The sequence below is a fragment of the Drosophila teissieri genome, chromosome 2L (assembly GCF_016746235.2).
Source record: "Drosophila teissieri strain GT53w chromosome 2L, Prin_Dtei_1.1, whole genome shotgun sequence".
In the NCBI taxonomy this organism is placed as follows: Eukaryota; Metazoa; Arthropoda; class Insecta; order Diptera; family Drosophilidae; genus Drosophila; species Drosophila teissieri.
Genome location: NC_053029.1, coordinates 14,069,085 through 14,090,919, shown reverse-complemented (window position 1 = coordinate 14,090,919; position 21,835 = coordinate 14,069,085). Strand labels below are relative to the sequence as shown.

Sequence of the window (21,835 nt, the reverse complement as noted above, 5' to 3'; positions counted from 1 at the left end):
TCCACCAATTGCCCATTATACTGATGCTTTATGTGAGTCCTCCTGTCCTGAACACGGAACAGGCCTACATATTCTACCTGGTGAGTCCCGTGGCCTCCCGGCTGGTGAGTGCTAATGTAACACTCCTCGACGGTTCCCACGCCCACGAGAAGCACGGATTGCGTTGCCTCCGCAATTCCCTGGACAGTCCATTGAAGGACAGCGAGGATCGGCTGTATTGCAACACGGACTACCTCCTCTACACGGCCACGGACATCCGGGAGCTGTGCCTCTCCGGAAAGCAGCGGAGGATCTTCGTCAAGATCGTGCTACACGGTGAACCCGACCTCTTCGAAGTGGACGCCTAGCAAAAGGTGTCCGAATGAGTGACTCATTTGGTTCAATAAACACTTAAGTGCTGCGCCGCCAATTGACGCACACTTGAAATTCGAGTGGCTGTCAATAATATTCTTTCCTCAAAGAACTGTCAGTAAAATTGGTTTCCCTATTCATTCAATATTTCTGTTTTGGCTGGCCAGAAACTGGGTCAGACAGAGATATTTGGTTTTGTGCAGGCATCAATCATGAGGGCATCTAATTAGTTAGCCACAGGCCTCTGATGGCGGAAAATACTAGAGTCATTTCTTCTGACCGTGAAGAATGGGATTTTTAATTATGTGTTAAATGTTGCTGTGCTCTTTTTGAATAACAATTTCGTTTCATTTTCTCTTTTCACTTTCGTTTCATATAGTGACCCACTTGGTTGCAGTGGGACACTATTCTATTCTCATGTCAATGCAACCGCGATTAAAAACTGATTCTGTTTATAAACAATTTTTAAAAACAATATAGCCTTATTATTAAACGAATTTTTTGCTGTTTCCAATTAGTATCTTCGATTTGGATAAATAATTATTTAAACTCATTAAAATATATATTTAAAGAAATCATTAAATAATTAAATACTATATTCAACTGCATATGTTTAGATCAACGCCTGTTGGTCTGGTGAACAATCTCATAAATTAGCCCAAACTATAGTGAAATTAAAGAGACGCAAAAAACATAAACACTTACAAATACAAAGATGCGATGCTATTTATAAGAAACTTAATTTTGCGAACATAAAACGAACAGAATTTATACCCCATTAAATACAAAACGATCGCTCGGGAAAAGTAAAAGGAAAAACAAAGATGGATAATCTAATAAAGTAGCTTTTCCCCATCAGCACCCACCACCGAAGGCACGAGCGTGTGTAAAACTATGATATTTCTGGCTTTTTTGTTGTATCTGACCTTGAAAAACTATCTGAACGACGGGAAAAAAGTTTTACGTACGAAAAAAAATGAAAGAAAAACAAACGCAATCAGGGAAGCCATTCATCACTTTCTACGGCCACTTGAGTGTGCAACTCGTTTTGCATTTGTCATTTAGCTGCGTTGATTGCATGACATGAGCACATCAGACAGGGAGCCGTTGGGTTGGCGATTGGGTTGGAGTTTGGGTTTTGGCTTGGGTCTGGTCGGTACTCGCAATTATTTATATTAATCTGGCCTGGGTCAACGTCAGCGATCCCAGGTGAAAGCGAAACGCAGACTCTGCCCCAAAAGCCCGTTGCACAATCGATGGCGGTAATATTTCTCATTCAGATGTCTTGCGGAATATATGCACATACATACATACGAGTATATGCGCATACAAACGCGAATTTCTGTATATTTTTCCTATAACGACATGACCACATGTCGTCATTCATCGTCGCTCGTTTTTGGTCAGATAGGCAGCAAAATCCAGCCAGCGCCTTTTTTCGATTTTTCAAAATTTTCCTGCAGCTCGAATTGGTGCTGGCTGAAAAATTGCCATGTTATTGATTTGTAAAAATTCAAAAAATAAACCAGCCATGAAAATCGATTTTTGTTTGTGGAGAAAGTGTGAAGAAATAAATCACGCACATCCAAACCATTTTCCGTGAAAACAAATAAATAATAAAAATCATGGAAAAGTCTGAGCAATAAGTTTAGAAATGGATTTAGTTCTTACAAAATTCCTGAAAACAATTTTTAATATAATGTGATGGTTTTTTATAAATTTGGAATATTTAATGTATGTACACATATCTTAAAAATAACCAGAGTTCTAAGTTTTAAAAAAGATATTTGGTTTATGAAAACGCGTCTTTAGTGAGCTACATACGTCTGCACATTTATTGTGATTATCCCATCAATCAATTTTTATTCAGAGTCATAAAGGCAAAGTGAATCATTGAGTCAACTATCATGGGAACGATCTAGGTACATTCACATCGCTGTCCAATAATCAATTCCCAATGCTGTTGAACTGTCATATGGGTGTGGTTTTATTTCTTCTGCCTTATCCACTTGGGAATCTTCCTTTGAGTTTAGTACCCTATTCCGCATACAAATTTCACGGTCAACTGCGACCAACTTGAACTTGGGACAAGAAATCTGTTTACGAATTTTACAAATGCAAAAATGTATAAAATAAATAAACTCACACCTGATTTACGCAATCAACAAAAGTGAAAAATAAACCGACAAAGAAGTGTGAAAATAATTGTCGTTGACAAAAATCAAAGTCATGTCTGGTAATGCATCACAGTCTCAGGCATTATAATGCGAAAAAAATTTAAACTAAAATAAACATGAACACTTTAAATACGTGTACATGGTCAATATTTATTCCAAGTTCACACGTAAAATTTGTAAGTACGTATAGTCGTTGAATGGCGGTCTTACAAGATAGAAATTTCATTTATATGTTAAACGTGGCGTATACTTGATGTTTTGACAAAAGTCAGGCGGTGGAAAATTGCCTTTCGTCTAGGCAGCTTGTTATAAGACAATACGTAATTCATTTGAGACCAAAACTTCAGAGAGGAAAATATAAACAATGAAAATTAAGAAAGTCCGAAATTTAATATTCATATAGAGGTCCTAGTGCTTCTTGTTTTTTCTTGATGCTTGACCCAATTTTGTTAATATATTATCGCGGATTTCCGTGGGTGCCGAAAATTTATGCGCCACACATCAACGTCAACAGCGAAATGCAAAAAAAATCTGCTGTCTGAGGAACGAGAAAAAAATAAAACAAATGCATTTTATGCCAAATTCCTAGCTTTTTGTTTTGAAAGGTTCTTGTGAATGTGTTTTATGATGTGCGTGGCTCCGAAGGAAACTTCCGGTGAATGCCGTCAGCCGTCCAAATACCCAACACGTGTGCCAAATGCTTCTAGACAAAGCCAAAAGACAGCTGCTGCCGGGTCTAAAACACAGAACTGTGCAAAAGCACTGGGTCCGAGTGAGATGTTGTAGAAAAATGGGAAATTTAATTAATTAATTCGCTTAGAACAGCAGGGGAAAACACCGAAAGTGTCGCCTGCCAAAAAGCGCGTGCAACATGGGGCCAGCCAAAAAAAAAAAAAAATTATAAAGAGATTCGAGTGTGGGCGTGGGCGTAGGCCATCGATGGCCTTCAAAAACTCATGTGTGAGCCTTAATTGTAGCGGAGATCATAAAGATGTTCAGACTATAGATAAGTAGCTGTGGTCAGAATAATAGTGGTGGGCAAACTGCCTAAAAGACTCACAAAGCCAACTGTTGTAAAAACACAAGGCAACAAAAATATTTCAAAAGATTTTAAATATCTCCAATAATTGAAACAAAATGATTCCCTTAGTTTGTCGTTCTTCTGTAAAAGTGAGTGGAAAAAAACAATATTGAAACGATCGAAATTTTTGTTTTAACTGTATTATTCCCAAGTCAGCACTAATATTTTGAATTCTGCTTAAATATCTACATCTGTTTTATGTATTGTGGTGCCATTTGGATTTTCCCCGGCAAAAATCGTGCGTACTTTTTATTAGTTTTTGAGAAAATATAGAAATATTGTGGTAAATAGTTATAAAATGCTCACGTCTTTTGTTTCTTTTCAGAAATGCGAAAATATTCGTTACTGAAACTATGTTTTCTGCTTTCTGTTAGCAGTAAAGTAACTTCAACTAGCACCACATTTTAAACTTACCCAGAACTCATTTCAGCCGCTTTTTCTGTATTTCAAGTTCAACTTCAAAACACTTTTACACCACGCCTACACACAGCCGCCAGTCGGAAGAAATCGCGATATTTAGATTTGGTCGTAGGCGTTGGTTTTCGCCAAACGCACGCAAGTTCTACGAAAAGATTTTGCAAACGACGCCTATGCACACAAAAACACTGAAAAATGTATGGAAAATTATTATTTAAAAATATGAATATTAAATCGAAAATGATTTTGCATCAAAAATCACGCGTTCTTATATAATTTGCGGCACGGACACAAGCGATCCACTCGGAAATAGTTTTTCCCACAAGTACATACATATGCATATAATATACATATGTGTTTAATATCGTGTCGATTATCATAAGTACATATATACATAGAAACTAGTTAGTATGGCTACGAGTTTTGGGTTTTGCACTGTTTCAAAACTATGAAACCCTTTTCACCAACGTTCTTTTCGATATTTTGTAATTTGCTATTTATAAAACGCGGCACGACGCATTGCTCACTTTTGCCAGAGAAAATACTCGTATCTAAATCTATATATATTCGTATATATAGACAGCCCAGCTAGATGGTATAGATATATCTATGTGTTAGTTTCTAGTTGAAAATTTCTTTATTTCGGATGGTTTTCTCGTTTGCAACGCGTTCAAGTTAGCAGCCCAAGTCGCACTGAATTCGCACACGAAATTTTCTCGGCCGAAAAGCCGAAAAGCACATTTCACATTTCGAAATAAATGCTCCTTCTTATTCAGTACATATTCTATTCGACCATCGGTCATGTCCGTGTCTATTCTCGTGTGTTTGTAGTGGTCACAGTGCGACTGTGTGCGTACTTGTGAGCATGTGTAAAGTGCGTCTGCTCGGAAAATTCGATGAATTTTGAGTTTATTTAAATAAAAGAAACCCAAAAGTTGAGAAAGCCCGCGGACGTTTGTACTTATTGTTCTCCTCTTTTCCGATCCACACAATAATTCTAATAATGTATTTACACCCAGGGCCGATCATCGTCGAGTTAATGCGCAATGCACTCAAATAAATTACTGATACTCCCACATATCACACTTGACTGGCTCTAGGATTTTGATCGGCAGTGCACTTTTATTGAACGAATTAGGACAGATTTCCCAAACAATGTTCATGGTTTTGTAATGTTTTGGCAAGTTATAGAAATTCCACTTGTTGAATATTGATTGAAATTTAGATTTTATAAAATTTGTCTATTTTTAGACATAAATCAACCTATAGATATTCTATAAATTTATTGAGTGATAGAGCAGAAAATAAGAAACTGCAATCTGAAATTTCAGTATTCCACCCATAAAGAGTTGGCTCGGAGAAAACAAACAAAAGAGCCGCTACGCAATGTGAATGATTCCATTTGGTTGTTCTGGTCGCGTCTGCCAGCCAAATCTTATGATAAATCATTATAAATCACATATGCTTGAAAAATAAATAACACAAAAAGACCGCTGAACGAAACGAGCCAGTGTGTAGATGTTAATGTATGTATTCTAAACAAGGGAAAAGAGCGATGCTGGGGAATTAGCAAATCATTTTTCTTCAGACGGTTAGACGATTTTCATTTTTAGCGCTAGCATTTTACATTTATATTTACAAGTTCCCGACTGGACCACCTGTCCAGGGGAAATGGAAAAGCATAACAAACTGGGATGATGCCTCTCGATTATAAATAGACCTGTGCCTCTTTACTAAGATATTGTGGGCTTGCATATAAATGTAGGCATACATAGTATAAAGACAAATATCGGTTTGTACTTTTATTTATTTTTGTGCAAAATGCGCCATTAAATCGTATAAATAGATCTTTGAAAAGCGCACAGGGCGCTGAGTCAACCAACGAGTGCCTCGAACATTAACCTCATTCATTAGAAGATCGAGAAATAATTTTCGATTCTCGTGTGCGAAGACTTTCGACTGTCCGGCTTGATTATGTTTATCGGGTGTGGTCCATAACCCCAACAAATAACCCTGGCAGTGAATGGATATAGTAAAGAGATGAAGCAGGCCACTAGTTTGTCAATCTATGAGTTATCTAAAAAAGAGTAAAACTACATTCTGTGTATGATCAAATTTGTTGTAAGTGATGACTAGCTTTCGGGAAATGCGATTCGATGATTTGTTCAAAATTAACTCTTTAGTTTTCGATGCTCTCACCGAGGTCTACAGCCTGACCTTCTTTGTGAAGCACCTCTCGCAGTTTCCAGGACTTTCCCAGGTGGCCGAAGCTCCAGGTCCTGATGCCAGACCCTTGGGTTATATATTCGGCCAGTATCAGGTCAAGAACCCTATGGAACCCTATGGTCATGTGGCAGCATTGACTGTGTCACCCGAGTATCGACGTCTTGGACTGGCCACAGCTCTCATGGATTACTTCTTTATGGCCTCAGACCTCAAAGGAGCTTCCTACGTAAACCTCTTTATGCGAACCAGCAATCAGGCTGCTTATCAATTGTATACCTCCATGGGCTATGCTCATTGGCAAACATTCGCGGACTATTATCCGGATGACCCTATGCCGGAAAATGCCTACGAATTGAGAAAGTACGTTCGCCGTCCTTTGGAAGTTCAATAAGCAGCACAATCGGGGTGCCATCAGAGTAAATTAAAAGTTTTTTTTGGATTGCAAAGCTAATTAAAGAACATCCATTGAGGTGGATTTTTTGAAAGGAAGATCAATTTCCGTTGACGCACAGAGCCGAACTATAGGTCGAAATAGAGAAAAATGTTAAGTAGGGTGGACATCAGTCATGTAGAATATATGACTTTTTGGGTTATCACTCATACTTCTACTACAGGGTAGGACAAATATTTCTTTAGAATCTCTTTAAATTAATCCAAAAGAAAACTTCATTCCCCACTGTTAGCTAAGGTCCACTCTAATGTTGGCAATGCATATATGTACATATATATGTTCTTTCACCCAAACGCATTGATGTTCGTGTCGTTTGCCAACCAAATTCAATTGCAAATTTCCGTTTCGAGATGGTCAAGGCTTTCGTTGTTGTCTTTTTTATTAGCTACATTTCTCAAAAGCAAACAAATTAGAAAATGTATATATTTAAATATAAAGTGTAGTCTGGCTGGGGCATGTGTCTGAAACACGCGCAATGATTCTCACAATTTGCCATTTTGCGCAACTTGAAACGCAGAGCATTTGAAAATTCTGGTTCAATGTTGTCATATAAACAAATCTTGTTTCCATATGCTTTCTGACATACATTCTCTGGTCTTCATTTTTTACTTTCAGCGATTTGGTCAAACTTTTAGTTGAATGATGGCGGGCGAGTGCAATGAACTTTTTCTGGATGTTTCCTAAATGCTTTAATTGATGTATATATTTTGATGCCAAATAAAGTTGGATAGTTTTGTGCAGCTACCATTGCCTATTCCACCATTTTGCCACCAATAATTATACTGGCAATTCCGAATATGTACAGCATCAGCAGATAGTACAGCTTATTGCCGAAACTGAAGAGTTTGTTAATCATAATTCCCTCTAGGGACTTCCTATCCACATCGCGGGACAGGGGCAGTCGCATTTCATACCCATGGTCGTCGGCATAAAACTGAGGCATCCAGCGATATTTCACATAGCCCAGGGACTCGTAGAGCCCAATGGCATTTGTATTCTTTTCCCGCACAAATAGATCTACATAGAAGCCCCTCTGACGATCCAACAAATCCCTAACAGTTGCTAAGAGCCGAGTAGCCAATCCCTGTTTTCGATAATCATGGGCCACAGCCAGAGCAGAGATGTGTCCATGACTCCAGCTCATATGCTTTCCGTCTCTTAAAAATTCAGCCGCATCCTCGACCCGTGTCCCCAGGATGAAGCCTATGAGACGGTTGCCAGGAGCATCGGCCGCAATAACCAGTTCGGGCGACTCCAGAATCTTGGGAATCAGGAACGGCAAGGAGTACACTTCCACCAAGGGGTCCATCACAATATGGTTAAACTTGAACATATCTTCGAGAACAAACAGTCGCGAAGCAGTCATGACTCGCAGATATTTAATAAAATTTGTTCCTTTTTTTGATCAATATTACTTTGTTAATGTGCAATATATATCTCTCACTTACAATTTATGTACCAATACAATTGCCCTACTGTATAAAATACAATTTAAACTAGTGAGTATGTTGGAAGTGAGTATCTTGAATACCTTCTGAAAGATCTTGAAATCGCCGACAACTTACGAGCTTTTACACTATTTCTTCTTATTGCTCTTGAAAAGAAGACAACTTGACACAAAAACCCGGCATACTTTTGGCATTTCAAAAGTCTAGGTCTACAATAATGTTGACATTTTATTAAATCGGTCGCTCTTAATATATTGCAGCATATCACGTCTTAGACTAATCGGAATCCTATATTTATTTAATGTTCTTGTAGATCCAAGGCAGCAGCGAAGTGACACGAGTGTAGACGCCAGGATATTGACCCTTGCCGCAGCCAATGCCCCAGGACACGATTCCCACCTGCGTGTATCGTCCACCATCATTGATGACCATCGGTCCACCAGAGTCGCCCTGTAGATGATATCAGTCGGAGAATCCTTCTGACTAATAGGATATATGTCTTCACTTACACTGCAGGAATCCTTGGCTGCCTGACCAGCGCATATCATCGACTCGATGATTCCACCAGGTGCGGCACGTCCATACTTCCTGGCGCACTCGGCATTTGTCCAGATGGGAATGTCCACCTTCTGCAGGATGGAGGGCTGAGGACCATTCTCCCGAAGACTTCCCCAGCCGGCCACGGTGGCCACTTGGCCACTGTACGATCGGGATTGCTGCGAGGGCGAGGTGGGCAGACAGATCGGTTGGATCTCCCTGGTGAAGGGCACCGGTTCACTCAGCGTCAGTACGGCCACGTCGTTGTGCTGGAAAGAGTTAGGCCGTTTGTCATTTGAATTCAATGTAGATCATTACTAAACTCAGAGGATAGATAGTAAGATAGAGTAGTTCACTTACCAAGGTGCTGAATTCGAAACCCTTGTGGCGCACAAGACGCTTGATCCTGCGCGACACATGCTGCACCTCAAAGTCCGTGCCGATGTTGTAGTCACCCAGATTGGCTGTCAAGGCCGCCACATCCCACGAGGTCATGCTGAAACAGCAACAAGTTTTAAAGATATTCTTTAAGGACTCGAAGTTTTTTCTGACCGTGCCACACAGTGAGCTGCGGTGAGAATGTGGCTATTGGTAATTAGACTGCCGCCGCAGAACTGCTTTCCCGACTTGAAGAGCACAGCTATCCAGGGAAATTCGTGTGGACCGGCATTGATGCCGCCAACAATCCGCTCCTGGTCGGGCGTCACTGGGTTCTTATTGCCGCACTGCAGCGGGAGTCCCTCCGGACTAGTTCCGCTCACAGGACGCCTCGTAGTTGTCGTGGTTGTAACCGGCGAGGGATAAGCAGGATAAGTGGGTCGCCTGGTGGTTGTCGGTCTGGTGGGGCTTGTGGGTCTTGGAGTGGTGCGCTTGGTGCTTGGAACGCCGCCTGTGGTGGGATGCGTAGGATAATGGTGGTTTGGCGGATGGGTGGGCAGCGGTGGGGGCCATCCCCCCGTTGTGGGTGGATGGGTTGGTAGCGCTGGTGGCCACTGGCCGCCCGCAAAGGAGCCAAAGGGCCACTGGTAGGGATTAATGGTAGACGCTGGCTGTGTGGGAACAGGCTGCTCCACCGGTTCCACCGGTTCTGCTTCTGGTTTTGGATCTGCTTCTGGGGGATTACCCTCAATCGTGTTGACGTCCTGGAAGTCCGGCATATCCTCCACACTGTTCCCATTGTCAATGGGATCCTCCGGTCGAGGAGCATCCGCAGGATATTCACCCTCCACTTCTCCCTCGGGAATCAGATGTTCCCTGTCCTCCTCGTCAGCCACCACTGAAGGCTTCTCCGTAGTCGTGGTCGTAGTTCCAGGCAGTGGAAACACCCCAAAACTGTTGGCATCAATGTCCGTGCAGCAAATGCCATTGTTAACCCTTCCCAGCAGATCGAAGAAGTTGCACATATTGCCGTTCAGGCCAAGGCCATTCGACTGTGGCCACTGCCGCAGGGTGAAGAAGGATAACTGGCGGGCCAGCCTGTAGTACTGGCGACACCCATCGATGCGCACACACACACCTGGTTGGCCACGGGATGTCAAGCACTTGGATCCCTCGCCAGGACCCCAGCCACCAGAAACGCCCGAGGCTCCGAGAGCTCCTTGCCATAGCAAAATGTTCGGATCGAAGAAGAACTGACGTCGCTGGCGATTAAGATTTGGCGCTGAGGCATCTGCAGGAAAAAAAGAGGGTTCAGAAATAAAATTTAAAGAAAAGAAGCTAAAAACTCAAGTAAGGAGAACCATACAGTTTTCTAAATATTTTATATACTTACACTAATAACATATTCCATTTGTAGTAACTAAAGAAAAACTTATAACGAATTACAAAAAAACCTAATTAGTAGAGAGGCACTAAATATCTAAACGGAAATATTCCAGTTTAGGTTGTGAATACTTTATTAAATGTTAACCTTAAAAGTAGTAATAAAATATATTAAATTTTAACTAGCTGCATTTTAAATTAATTAGAAAATTGTGCTTAACCTAAATATATGTGTAAGTTTCGGGTGTAACATAAATGAAGTAATCATTCTATATTTGGAAAATATATGTGTGGCACTTGGCGAACTGCTGATCGTTTCTAGGGGCACTCGAGATCAGAGTTTGTTGACCCCTGCAAAGATTTGAGCTACATACGCAATTGTCTAACCAAAACTGTGGTACTTTACAACCCATTTTTTGGCCAATCTGTCGCGCTATTGACAAAGCACCCAAATAACAAAAAACAGATATGAGTGGAGAAAAGACCAAGCCAATATTTGCTTAACATTCGTTCACGTTTCGAGTTTTGGGTCCACCACGCTTCTCCGCCAGTCGAGAGTGATTACTCAATATTTTGACATATTTCGCTGGCCAGAATATTGACAATAAACTTAAGCTCTTTCCACACGGAATGACAATTGCTGTGCCATTTCACAGATGCTGAACTTGCCCCCCACTGCGGCAACTTTCTACTGTCAATTGTCATATATTTGTCATGTTCGTTGGCGGCTTCTTAAAATTGGTCTAGGCCTTTGTTCAGGTTGCCGGCTATTCTCTGATTTTATCGTAGAGAGATTGTTGTTGCTATTTAGCATGAATTTGCCATATTTTTAATTTATTACGCATGTTTTGGTCAGCTTCTGGCCCACAAATATAGTTCGAACATCGAATGGCTCGGCAGCGCATAAAATTTGACTAAATAAGCGGTATGCTCAGCTTATCTTGGGCTTTATTCCTAACGAGCTATTTGCTTTTGTGGCGATTAATTTAAACGATCTTGTTGACAGGCTTTAAAAAACCTTAGTGCTTTCGTTGGGGTGTAAGTTTTATTGATTCTAAATCGAGCATTAAAGCAATTTGTCACTGGGAAGTCTAAGAAATCTGCACGTGGCTCTTGCTTTACTGACACAAGTCGTAATGAAGAATACGTTCAGGTCGTGATACGCATCGGTAATGAATATGCATATCTTTTTGGTTTTCTGAAAAATGGTTTCATTTAACAATATAAATCCTACAACCAGCCAAAAGTGCTAAGCCAGTCGTGACTCACTTAAAAGGAATTGTTAAATGAAGCCTATGTTTGTGTGGATCCCCAAAGAAAGTCACCGAAATATTACTCATTTGCCCCAAATATCGTTAAAAACTGGTGTCTTTTTGTTTATAGCTTACTCGACATTACTTTGATTCTTTTTAAATTGTTATGACAAGCTGTCAGAGGCAACAAATCCCCTTTGATTGATCGGAGGTTCTGCTTTGAATTCGACACACTTATCACGTCTAAAAAATCTGAGAATGTTTATACTTCTTATAAAAATAATTAAATATACATAAATGCTGCGCAAAAAGAATTGCATATTATTTTAAAAAGAACTAGAGCAGTTTATGTAGGACTTACACTTTATATACAAGAAAATTTAGCGAAGTAATGTACCAATTGAAGCAAATGAGTAACTAGATATGTTTTATGAAATGCTTAAGAAGGCAGATTAGGTTTTGCATTTTTTTACAATATTACATTTATTTAGGAAAATATTACACTAAGCTAACTGTTGAAGTTTTGAAGAACAGTAATTTATTATTACTTTAACATAGCTACATAAGTAACACCTGACTGCTTCTTTCAAGTTCTTATAACTTGAATGATCCTCGAAACACACCCAAACCGAAGTTCAACTGGTTTTCGGTGCAAATCGTTAACACTTGATGCAAAAGACTTGCAAAGCGTTAACTAAGAATCAGGGGCAAGTTACAAGTTCAAGGTCTGCGAGACCGTTACAGCTCATGTGCTACTGAAAACCTGAATTCCGACGCAGGATGCCAGAGAAGTCGAGCTGGAGTTCTACTTTATGGAGGCCTGTAAATTTTATATGACCAACGGTCATATAAAGAATATTTATCGCGATTTCAATCGAGCAATGTGAACGAAATGCAAATAAAATTAATTTTTAATGAATATGGCTTGTTGAGTCCGCGAAAGGTGTCGGCTTATTGCCTTTTATATGGCATTCGTTTATGGCCCAATCTGCGGGGCATCCCAAATTAATAGGCTTATGTCGTCGCCCCGAAAAGACATCACCACAGATCACGCCTCTCCATCAAAAGTGCTGTCTAATTGTCTAATTGTTGGCCGTAAATAAACGAGAATAGATTGGCGGGGACATTGACAGGCGACTGAACACGATCGACAAGCGACGAAGCTGATCTCAATATTCACTCCTACATGAGTTCCAGTTGTTTTTGCAATAGAAAGTTCTCTATAACTGGCCTAAAGGGCAGTGCCTAGCGACAAGCCATCTATGTGGGTATAAGGTAAACAATGTTGAGTACACTCACTCGTAGAGCCAAATGTCGCATTTTCCCCTCAAACCTTAAGCGATTTATAGATTTCTGAAGGTCATACAAGTAATGCTTGGTGCGTGCCGCGCATAAATTCTATTGTCGAATCAGAAAAGTGTTATTTCGGTGTCGTTGAACCTCATTTTATAATAGTGACGTATTTCGAAGAGTGACTGAAACTATATATTCTATTCCAATAATAATTTCTAGGCTATTAAACGAAATGTAATACAACAAATTAGGGAATACAAAATACGTACTTAATGTTCTTAAAAAGATATTATCCGGTTTACACAGAAAATTAAAAAATTTAAGGCTTATAGAAATTGCATAGTTCCTATTGTTCAACATTTTTAAAAGCAAAGAGAAAGATTTGTAGGTTGTATCTTTTTTCAAAACTTTATAATTTGAAAAAATTTTAATGTTTATACAAATATATATAAATATATATTTCTGGTAAACACAATTTTTTGGGGCGCCAGTTATACAATAATTTCAGAGTTTGTGCCTTAAGTCTTTCGATTACATTTCAACCGACTTGTGCTTCTGTTCGCATTCCTTGAATCAAGTCATATCACTTACCCACCACCGTTCCCCCTAGATTTTCCTCAGCTGTGGCATTGGCATTGGCTTTAAAGAATCCTGCCTCGGGCGCCGCGTTTATTTCACCATTTGGCCACACAGGAGCTGGAGCTAGTGCCCCTCCCGAAACGGATGGGAGATCTGCTCCCGAGATGATTTTAAAATGCAGCAAATGCACACAAAGTAATAAAACTGGCAAAAATGCAAACATTTTGATATTTGTTGCTTTCGCTGCGGTTATATCTTCCCAATTTGTTTTCGTTTTGAACGGAGCAGACCATATATAAATTGACTGCTATATTGTATTAAGAACCGCCAACACGAATCGCGACTCAGAATATATATCTCTTCTGGAATGCCAGGCACGTTGCCCCGATGGCATTCACCTGACCACGACTACGATCCCGAAGACGAAATTCTCGGACTTATACTCGGACTTGCTCTGGATCGCGGTACTCGGTACTCGATACTCGATTCTTGACTTGAAGTACTCGTGCGTTAGACGGACAGGACCGTCTTTTTGGCTCGAAGGTCCGATCGCTTCTGAGCCAACAGAGGTTCTGGGGATTGGTTAACAGCTCCGTTGCCAAAACGACGACGGAGGCAGCGACGTCGGCAGAAATGTTGTGGCCGGAGCAGCAGAAATGTCAATTATGAACGCGTTTCTTTCGCCGGATCACTTTTGGCCGACTTATTGGGCCGCCTTCTAATGCACACGCGACGCTGGTCACTAAACTACGAGTAAACTAGTTCCAGCAACGCCTCCATTTCCATTGCCCACCAGGCAGTCTGTCTTCTAACCCGGTTCCGATCCCGATACCGATCCCGATCCCGAATCCGATCCGGAACACGCACCAAATCAGACTGAACAGCCGCCGGGAAGTTGCGCGACTGCATACTATTAAAAGAAAAATCCAGATGCGGTTGCATCTTCTCGTTCTGGCTCAGTTGGCCATTAATATGCATGAAAAAAAATTTAACAGTAAAAACAAAATCCATAGTATAGGAATAATAATAATAAAATGTTATAATGATTGTATAATTGATTGTTTGCTTTTTATCACCAACATAATAATTATAATTATTTGTCTTATTATTATTTTAAAATTTATGAACAACATATTCTATAATTGAAACAAGATTTTCCATAACATGCCATTTTAATCTCTCACTGCATGACTGGATTAAGTTTCCATTTAAATTCCAAGGTGCATAATGCATCGGGATCTTCATTTTCCACCAGGTGAGTAGAAGTAGACCCGTTTGAATTCAGCGACTGATGTAAGTGTTTTTAGTATATAACATAGCCAAGTTTACGACGTTTAGCGAGCATTTTACCGGTTGTACGGAGGATACCTCTTGTCTCAGGATTTAAAAATAATCAGCACTGATCAGGTATTAATTTCCATCTTATTATTAGCGCTGAGTTTGGGCGGCGCCTTAGGTGTTAGAAGCATCACAAATTAAGTCAATTGTTTCCTAAGAATCGGTCAGATCTTTTCAATAAAAAAGCACTCGACCCAAGCTCCATATATTGATCGATGGAAAGTTAAGTGTCACGGCCTGGACCTTTGCGGGATAATTGTGCTTCAATATTTTGCCAACTAACTGTTGGTAATTGGAAGCCTTGGGGCACATTCGCACCTTTGATTGATCGACAAGTGGGAGTGTTAAATATTGTTTTTGAAAGGCTCTCCAGTGGGATTGGTATCGGTCGAGTGTGCATTTCTCAGCATCTTCAGTCACATACAATTGGATGTTCTGACAAGGGAACATCGGCCACTCAATGTTCAATGACCCTCTTTGCAATTGGAGCTGTTCATACTTTATTAATTAGCTTATTTTTATTTTGTTGGCTAAGTATATTTTTGGTAGCTATAAACTTAAAAGTTATTTCTTCACTTCCTTGTATTTGCAATAAAGCAAAAAAATACACCATTTTTTTAGAACAAATATTTATAACAAATAACGTCGTTTAAAAATCACGTGTAAAATACAATTTACTTTATGAATAGGTAGGTATGCATGTAAAATACGTAAAATTTACATGTGAAGTGTAAGTAAAAAATGGAAAGTCGAGCGGATAATCGCAAAGAGTATACTTTTAGGGTTGATAATATGAACCGGGTAAAAATAACTTGCAAAAGCTTTGTAAAATTTATTAATTATAAAAACAGCTAAAGTTCGGGATATCAAAATAATTATAAAAAGACACCTTTTTGTAAAGAGCATTTATTTTAAAATTTTTACATAACTTCTATCTTTGTTCAGAATGGATGACATAAATAAATACAAATTGGTTATGTTTAAAATCATTCCAAATGATTGGCCAAAACGTTTGTGCATAGAAAATTATTTGGAAACAGCGCTTAAGATAAATTTGTAGTCGCTAACATTAGGCTTAAACTAACTAGGAGCTAAGTGTTCCTTTTGGAGGCGCCTAGTGCATCATTGAACTAGGAATTTTTCGATGGGTACCTTGGCGAAGAATTCGTTGATGTGGGCAATCAGAATGGGAGCCCATTGTTCGCGGGTGGCGGGAATTCCGACGCGAGTGATCTCCGGCAGATTCTCGTTGACCAGATTCAGAATCATGGCATCTAGGAGGTGACAAATTCTATCAGCTTAATGAAAATAAAGGGAAAGTAGAGGTCTTACTCAGGTTGCGATCGGAGAAGATGCCATTGGCCACCACCTTGGCATCGCCGATATTGACATTGGCATTCAGGCGATGTAAGCTGAGACGCTGCTGACCACTGGGCAGCTGTTCGATGTGGCCATCGGTCAGAATGGTGGCCTTGATGTTGTCTGGGGGAATGCGAAAGTATCAGACACATGCTCCACTGAACTTACTTTTCAAACCGGCACTCACCTATGGTGATGTTGAAGGGCCCCTTGGGCACCAGACGCAGTCCTCCGAACTTCACGTCCGCCTTGAAGTGTCCACCGGCCTTCAGTTGCGGCAGTTCAACGCCCAACTTAATTATGAAGCCGTTCTCGGTGAAATTGGCTGCAACACTGTTCACCTGCAGCTGGCTGATGCCGTAGATCTCCATGTTCTTGATCAGGAGTCCGCCCTGGATGCCATCGTTGGTGTACCGAAAGATGCCCCTCTTGTAGAAATACGGATCAATCGAGTCCATGTTGAACTCCGGCACTCCCTGATATCTCAACCTGGGCGCAAATGACTGGATCAAGCCTCGAATGCATTCGTTCAGATCCGAAGAGCTCAAGCTACAGGGTGTCACCTGATTCGAGCCACTGGACAGAGTGGCCACCGCTGGTGCAACTGGAAGGCGAAAGTGATGCGAGATTAGAGCACTAGTCGGTTAAGACATGGTTAGCTTAGGTCGTAAAGGTCGTCGAGCCATAGCAAAAGTATCTGACCACAGGGGAAATAATAAGTATTATTATTTATTAAAGTTTTCGCTTTTAATGCCAGCAAGGCGTGACGAAGTTCACGTGTCCCTGTCGCCACGAGTCAAATACGAATGGGGTTTGTGTCATGGTGACACTGACCTCTCTGATAAGATAACGCATTTTAGGGTTTTATAAACTATAAAATAAATAGTAAATCATTTATAAACTTTTTGCTCTTGTAGGTCAGAAATGTGCACCATACTCAATATTACTTTTTTAACTTACTCGAAAAGCAACTAAAGTTGTCCGATGCCTAGCAGTAAAGCATTTTACTAGTTAATATTAGAAACTTAACTTCAAGAGTTCTCCATTTGGGGCGTTATTATGCAAGCCCTTTTTTTAGCGTGAGCGTATTATAGAAAAAAATATAAAATACCTAAGATGCAAATCCACCTTTAAGCTACGCTTAAACTTAAATGCTTAATCTTAATGAAGTTAAGGAAATTTAACAACGAGTTGTTAAAATTAAATTTTACTTGGAACGATATTTAGTCACGCCAGTAATTGTTTTTATCTTCTCCTTCTAACGACAAGCGGAAAGCAATTATTTTAATGTTTCTTGGCAAGGCAAGTCTAAATCCAAAATATATGAACACGAATTGGAGACGTGTAATTAAGAATTTGAAGAATGAGACAAACTTTGGTTAATTTAAAGTCAAATTACGCACGTGAACAGCCCAATTAAGTCATTTGGCTTGAGTGCTCAGAAATTTCCCACTGTTTTGTTTTAAACATTTTCCCCTGTTTCGGCTGACAAGTTCAATGTCAAAGGTGAGCTGTTATGGCATAAAGCAAATCCGAACCCGAAATGTCGAAAATAAGAGGTGGCAGAAAAGGGTTGGGTCGAAATCAAGTTCGTTGCTTAAGTCCTTTGTTTGCTCAGGCAAATGTCAATAAATTTGCGCGTTTTTAGTACACGCTGCTGGCGGTTTTTTTTGCGCAATTAGAGACAAGTTACAATTACAGCTTTCAGTTTGGCACAAGCCCAGCAGCGCCGCTTACGCATTGATGTAGGTCAGTTTTTCAGCTTTTCGCTTTATGTCAGCTCGGCGGTAGTCATGACAGTCTTCGTAGAGACGGCAGCCGGTTTCGGATCGGATTTAAGCCTCGTTTTTGCTTTTGTTGACGCTGAACTCTTTTCGCAAGAGCGCAAACAACACACACAGATACACACTCACATGCATACAGTAGCCAACACCTCGTGCTTGATTAAATTAATGTAATTGGCAATATTTCATAGCCTGCATTATCTCGTGTTTATTCTGCATTTATTACTCGGACCAACTTGCGTCACAATTTCTATTTACCTAATGATTTGCGCCTCAGCTTGATAACTTTTACCACAAAAATCATGTGTAAGTGTGTCAAGTTCAAGTGGCACAGGCGATGACTTGCTTGTCGCTTCATTTTACATATTCCACTTGCCATTTCAAAAGCGTTAAAAGGCGAAATAAATAAAAAGATTTTACTGCAAATACACTTGCTAATTTCTATTGCAATTTCATTTCCATAGCCTGGACTTCGCTCTTTGCAAAGCCCATTAAAACATCTTTTACGATGGCAGTACTTTTCCTAATTTTGAAGGTCACAGGCCTATAAACATGGTGTCGAGTGTATGCGCAATACAGGTAAACATTTCAAGAAGGTAAACTTTTTACAATGAGTAATCGCCACAGATTGGCATGGAAGGCACACCGGACACGGCCTGTACTGAATTTAAAATAAGAAATCATATTGTCCGTGAAGTAAAGACAGCTAATGAATAACCTTTTGAAAACAGGAAGTTAGATATTACAGAAAGATTTCAGAACTCGTGTGCAAACAAAGTTTTGTACCTACATATGCATTTGGGTACCAAATATTGTAAGCACATTCTAATCGAAATTTCTTAGGAATATATTTCCTGTGTAGTTGCCAAACTTTGAAGATTATAAAATTATTTGAGTTTACATTTTTTGCCTATGTCTTGTTTTAAATATAAAATTATCTTTAAAATACATGCCACATGCGTAAAATATTTAGAATTATTAAAATAAAGGCAATAACATTGGCAAATGTGATAAAAAAAACTAAACGGTGTAAATAAAAAAAGCAAAATATCGTTAAAAACAATATTTGTCCGATCGGTAAGAATTTTTACCTCGATTAGAGTACACATAAAAATGAGATATGTAAGGTTTCATGATGATAATATGAACCAAGATATTTTGTTTAGACAACACACTGACAAATTGCATTTAGCAAACGAAAGACTTAGACAACGAACTCGTTGACTTAAGCTGCATTAATTACGTGCCTATCTATTTGAGGGCGTGGGAAGGGAGTGACTATTTGTTTGACTATCAAGTTCCTTTGTACGCTTGCATAAGTTACTTTACCTGCATCGGAAAAATCGATTGAACTGGAGGGCAAAGCCACATCGCTGCTGGAAAAGCTCGAAGACTCCGCCGCCAACTCCTCGACGGGGTTGGAATTTGAATTCGGCTTGGGATCGGAGCTGAAAACACTGGGTGCGGAGGTTGGCAGCGTGGCCGCATAGCCACTTCCGAGTGCCAAGGCGGCCAAAATAGTGAGCGAGATGCAAGGCAATTGCATTTTTGGGACTGGCTGGCTGTTGCTTTCCGATTTCCTCTGCACAATGGGGCGATGCAAACTCGTTTCGATTGATTACTGGACTGACTCTTTCTATTTGACTATTTTCGTGTGACTTGATTTAACACACGAATACGCTACAGACGGTAATTTTCTTGTCTCCGTTTTTCCTTTTTTGGTTTTTGGATTTTTTATTTGCGTAATTTTTGCAAACCGGCTTCACTTTTATTTCTTCACGAGTGCTTTTTACAGTTGATTTTTTGTTGGCTTTTCGGTTTTCTCGGTTAACTGCAATTGTTGCTGCAATTGCTGCACACACGGGCACTGAAATGCACACAATCTCAGCCAGCTAATTGCCAAACTTATCCGCAGAAAATGGACTAACGAATTTTTTGAGCTGACGGCCCGTGGCTTGCAAATCTTGAAATGAGCGCTGCATAAATCGCACGTTTATTTATAGTTTTCAAGCTGCCCGAATTTTGTGCTCGTTCAAAAGTTTTTCCAAGCCGCTGCCGAAGCCAAAGCAAACAGCAACAACATGCAGCTGTAAGCCCCAACAAAATCGGTCGTTTTGAAGGCTTTAGGCCGTCTCTGCCGAAGCCAAAAGCCGAACTCAAAAGCTCATCTCGGCCAAAACAAGCTTTTTTAAAAGAACCACAAAAACGCAGTTTGAGAGCCACAATTACGATGTTTTTATTGACTGCCTTTTGAAAAAAAGTATTTCAGAAGGTCTACTTGAAACACGTATTTTTTAAGCGGTATTAAATTTTTTTTTAAATCTTATTATTTATTTATTTATATTTATGCATTGTATTTATACGTGGTAAGCTTTATTTGCAAATTAAAAAACCTATACATTTTAAATTAATTTTTTTAAATTGTTTTTTATCTTTTTTTTCTTTTTTTTTTTTCTAAATGATGTACGATTTTTATAGACAACGTTTTTTGCAAGGGTTATAATTCATGCTTACTTTATAGAGGAACCACTCACCATACCATTTGAATGCATCCAGCTGATTGTTCCCACAAATCTGTCAAATACAGCCAACAATGAGGAAACTAACAAGACGTTTTCCCATTCCAGAGTCTCCAATCCCTGTTTTCAGTCAAAGTGCAAGGCACGTATTAAATTTGAGTCGCAGCTTGGCAGTGAGGCCCTCCGAGGTGTTCATGTAAAATGTGGGTCAGTTGTAAATCTTTGCAGCTTTATGCCACATAAAATTATTCATGAACCTGCGACTTTGTGGGTGTACAAATCGATGTTCAAGGTAGTCTAGTACGTGACATCTTCGAAAATGTAGCTGTGCAAGTACGAGACTCCTGAGATTTTGCCTACAATCAGAACTCTGCAATGATGAACTTTGCTACGGAAGCAATATTCCGAGTTTTGCACAAATTCTATTCCAAATGTATACAATTAAAATATAAAAACACCCACTTAATATGATGGTCTTGTTTTTGGACAGACGACAGTCGCGTGTTTATTTTTTCTATACATTTGGCTTCTGTTTTGCATGCACATCACGAAACAATCCCCAGTCACCATAGACATTAAGAATATATAATTGACTGCAATATAATAAGCTGATTTATGGCACATTTAGCGCCGTCTACGGTACAAATTTGAATCGAGTAAAATTTCATCACTTTTGGTAACCTTAGTAGAGAAATCCATACTAACAAGTTTTGTACTTTTATAATGTATTCCATATGGCCCAGCAACCGAAGTCACCGGGCACTACAAAAAATTATTTTAGACTCATTAGAGTGTTCCTCTCCACGGAAATCTTTAGTAAAAGGCGAAAGATTTATTCGACAATTGAAGAGAAACCAGAGTAACTTTACACCACCAATTACCTACATTACCATTCAGAACGTGCTTGAACATGTTGGGAATCATAACGCTGTTTGTTAAACCAAACAACCCCTAAAGTATGTTTATGGTAGGGACTTTCCTCATTCGATCTTAAGCGACTACCTGAAACGGGACTACCTGTAGGTAGTAACGAACCCCAAACCCCTAAAATAGGCAATAGAAAGTGTGATTACTTTCTACTTTCACATTTATAATTCCCATCTGGTTCTGACCGTTTGCTCATGGAGACGCTGTGTGTTTTGCGTTTCTCGGCCTTATGGCTAAGATCAAAGTGGAGAGAACTCCTATCCAAGGCAAGACATCATGCGGTGAGCCTGGGCGATGGTTAGTATATCGGCCAAGATAGATGAAGGTAGTATGC

The 21,835-nt window shown here is 39.8% G+C and overlaps 5 protein-coding genes and 1 non-coding gene across 7 annotated transcripts; 2 read left to right on the top strand and 4 right to left on the bottom strand.

Annotated features, from left to right (window-relative positions):
* The first annotated feature begins 6 nt into the window (after nt 1-6).
* Nucleotides 7-434, top strand: LOC122626607. The gene has a single exon (XM_043806925.1). It carries the CDS (start codon nt 24-26, stop codon nt 345-347), a length of 324 nt encoding a protein of 107 aa, XP_043662860.1. The 5' UTR covers nt 7-23; the 3' UTR covers nt 348-434.
* A 5,653-nt stretch (nt 435-6,087) lies between these two features.
* On the top strand, nt 6,088-6,693 carry LOC122626521 (N-alpha-acetyltransferase 20-like). Of its 2 annotated transcripts, XM_043806812.1 has the most exons (2): nt 6,088-6,147; nt 6,210-6,693. In XM_043806812.1, exon 2 carries the CDS (start codon nt 6,359-6,361, stop codon nt 6,641-6,643), a length of 285 nt encoding a protein of 94 aa, XP_043662747.1. In that variant the 5' UTR covers nt 6,088-6,147; nt 6,210-6,358; the 3' UTR covers nt 6,644-6,693. The 2 variants fall into 2 exon arrangements, with proteins under 2 accessions (XP_043662747.1, XP_043662746.1); XM_043806811.1 differs by having other exon boundaries at nt 6,104-6,693.
* Nucleotides 6,694-7,388: 695 nt separating this feature from the next.
* On the bottom strand, nt 7,389-8,300 carry LOC122626397 (N-alpha-acetyltransferase 20-like). Its single transcript, XM_043806643.1, has 2 exons — nt 8,235-8,300; nt 7,389-8,178 (listed from the first exon to the last, which is right to left on the bottom strand). Exon 2 carries the CDS (start codon nt 8,067-8,069, stop codon nt 7,455-7,457), a length of 615 nt encoding a protein of 204 aa, XP_043662578.1. The 5' UTR covers nt 8,070-8,178; nt 8,235-8,300; the 3' UTR covers nt 7,389-7,454.
* A 145-nt stretch (nt 8,301-8,445) lies between these two features.
* On the bottom strand, nt 8,446-13,797 carry LOC122625812 (transmembrane protease serine 9-like). The gene is made up of 5 exons (XM_043805864.1): nt 13,587-13,797; nt 9,241-10,357; nt 9,049-9,184; nt 8,661-8,957; nt 8,446-8,601 (listed from the first exon to the last, which is right to left on the bottom strand). Exons 1-5 carry the CDS (start codon nt 13,795-13,797, stop codon nt 8,446-8,448), a joined length of 1,917 nt encoding a protein of 638 aa, XP_043661799.1.
* Nucleotides 13,798-15,855: 2,058 nt separating this feature from the next.
* LOC122626139 lies at nt 15,856-20,040 on the bottom strand. The gene is made up of 4 exons (XM_043806288.1): nt 19,385-20,040; nt 16,459-16,875; nt 16,245-16,394; nt 15,856-16,186 (listed from the first exon to the last, which is right to left on the bottom strand). The coding sequence occupies exons 1-4, from the start codon at nt 19,599-19,601 to the stop codon at nt 16,035-16,037; spliced, it is 936 nt and encodes a 311-aa protein (XP_043662223.1). The 5' UTR covers nt 19,602-20,040; the 3' UTR covers nt 15,856-16,034.
* Nucleotides 20,041-21,316: 1,276 nt separating this feature from the next.
* LOC122611999 lies at nt 21,317-21,437 on the bottom strand. Its single transcript, XR_006325572.1, has one exon. It is a non-coding gene; the product is annotated as a U5 spliceosomal RNA (small nuclear RNA).
* Between the last annotated feature and the right edge of the window lie 398 nt (nt 21,438-21,835).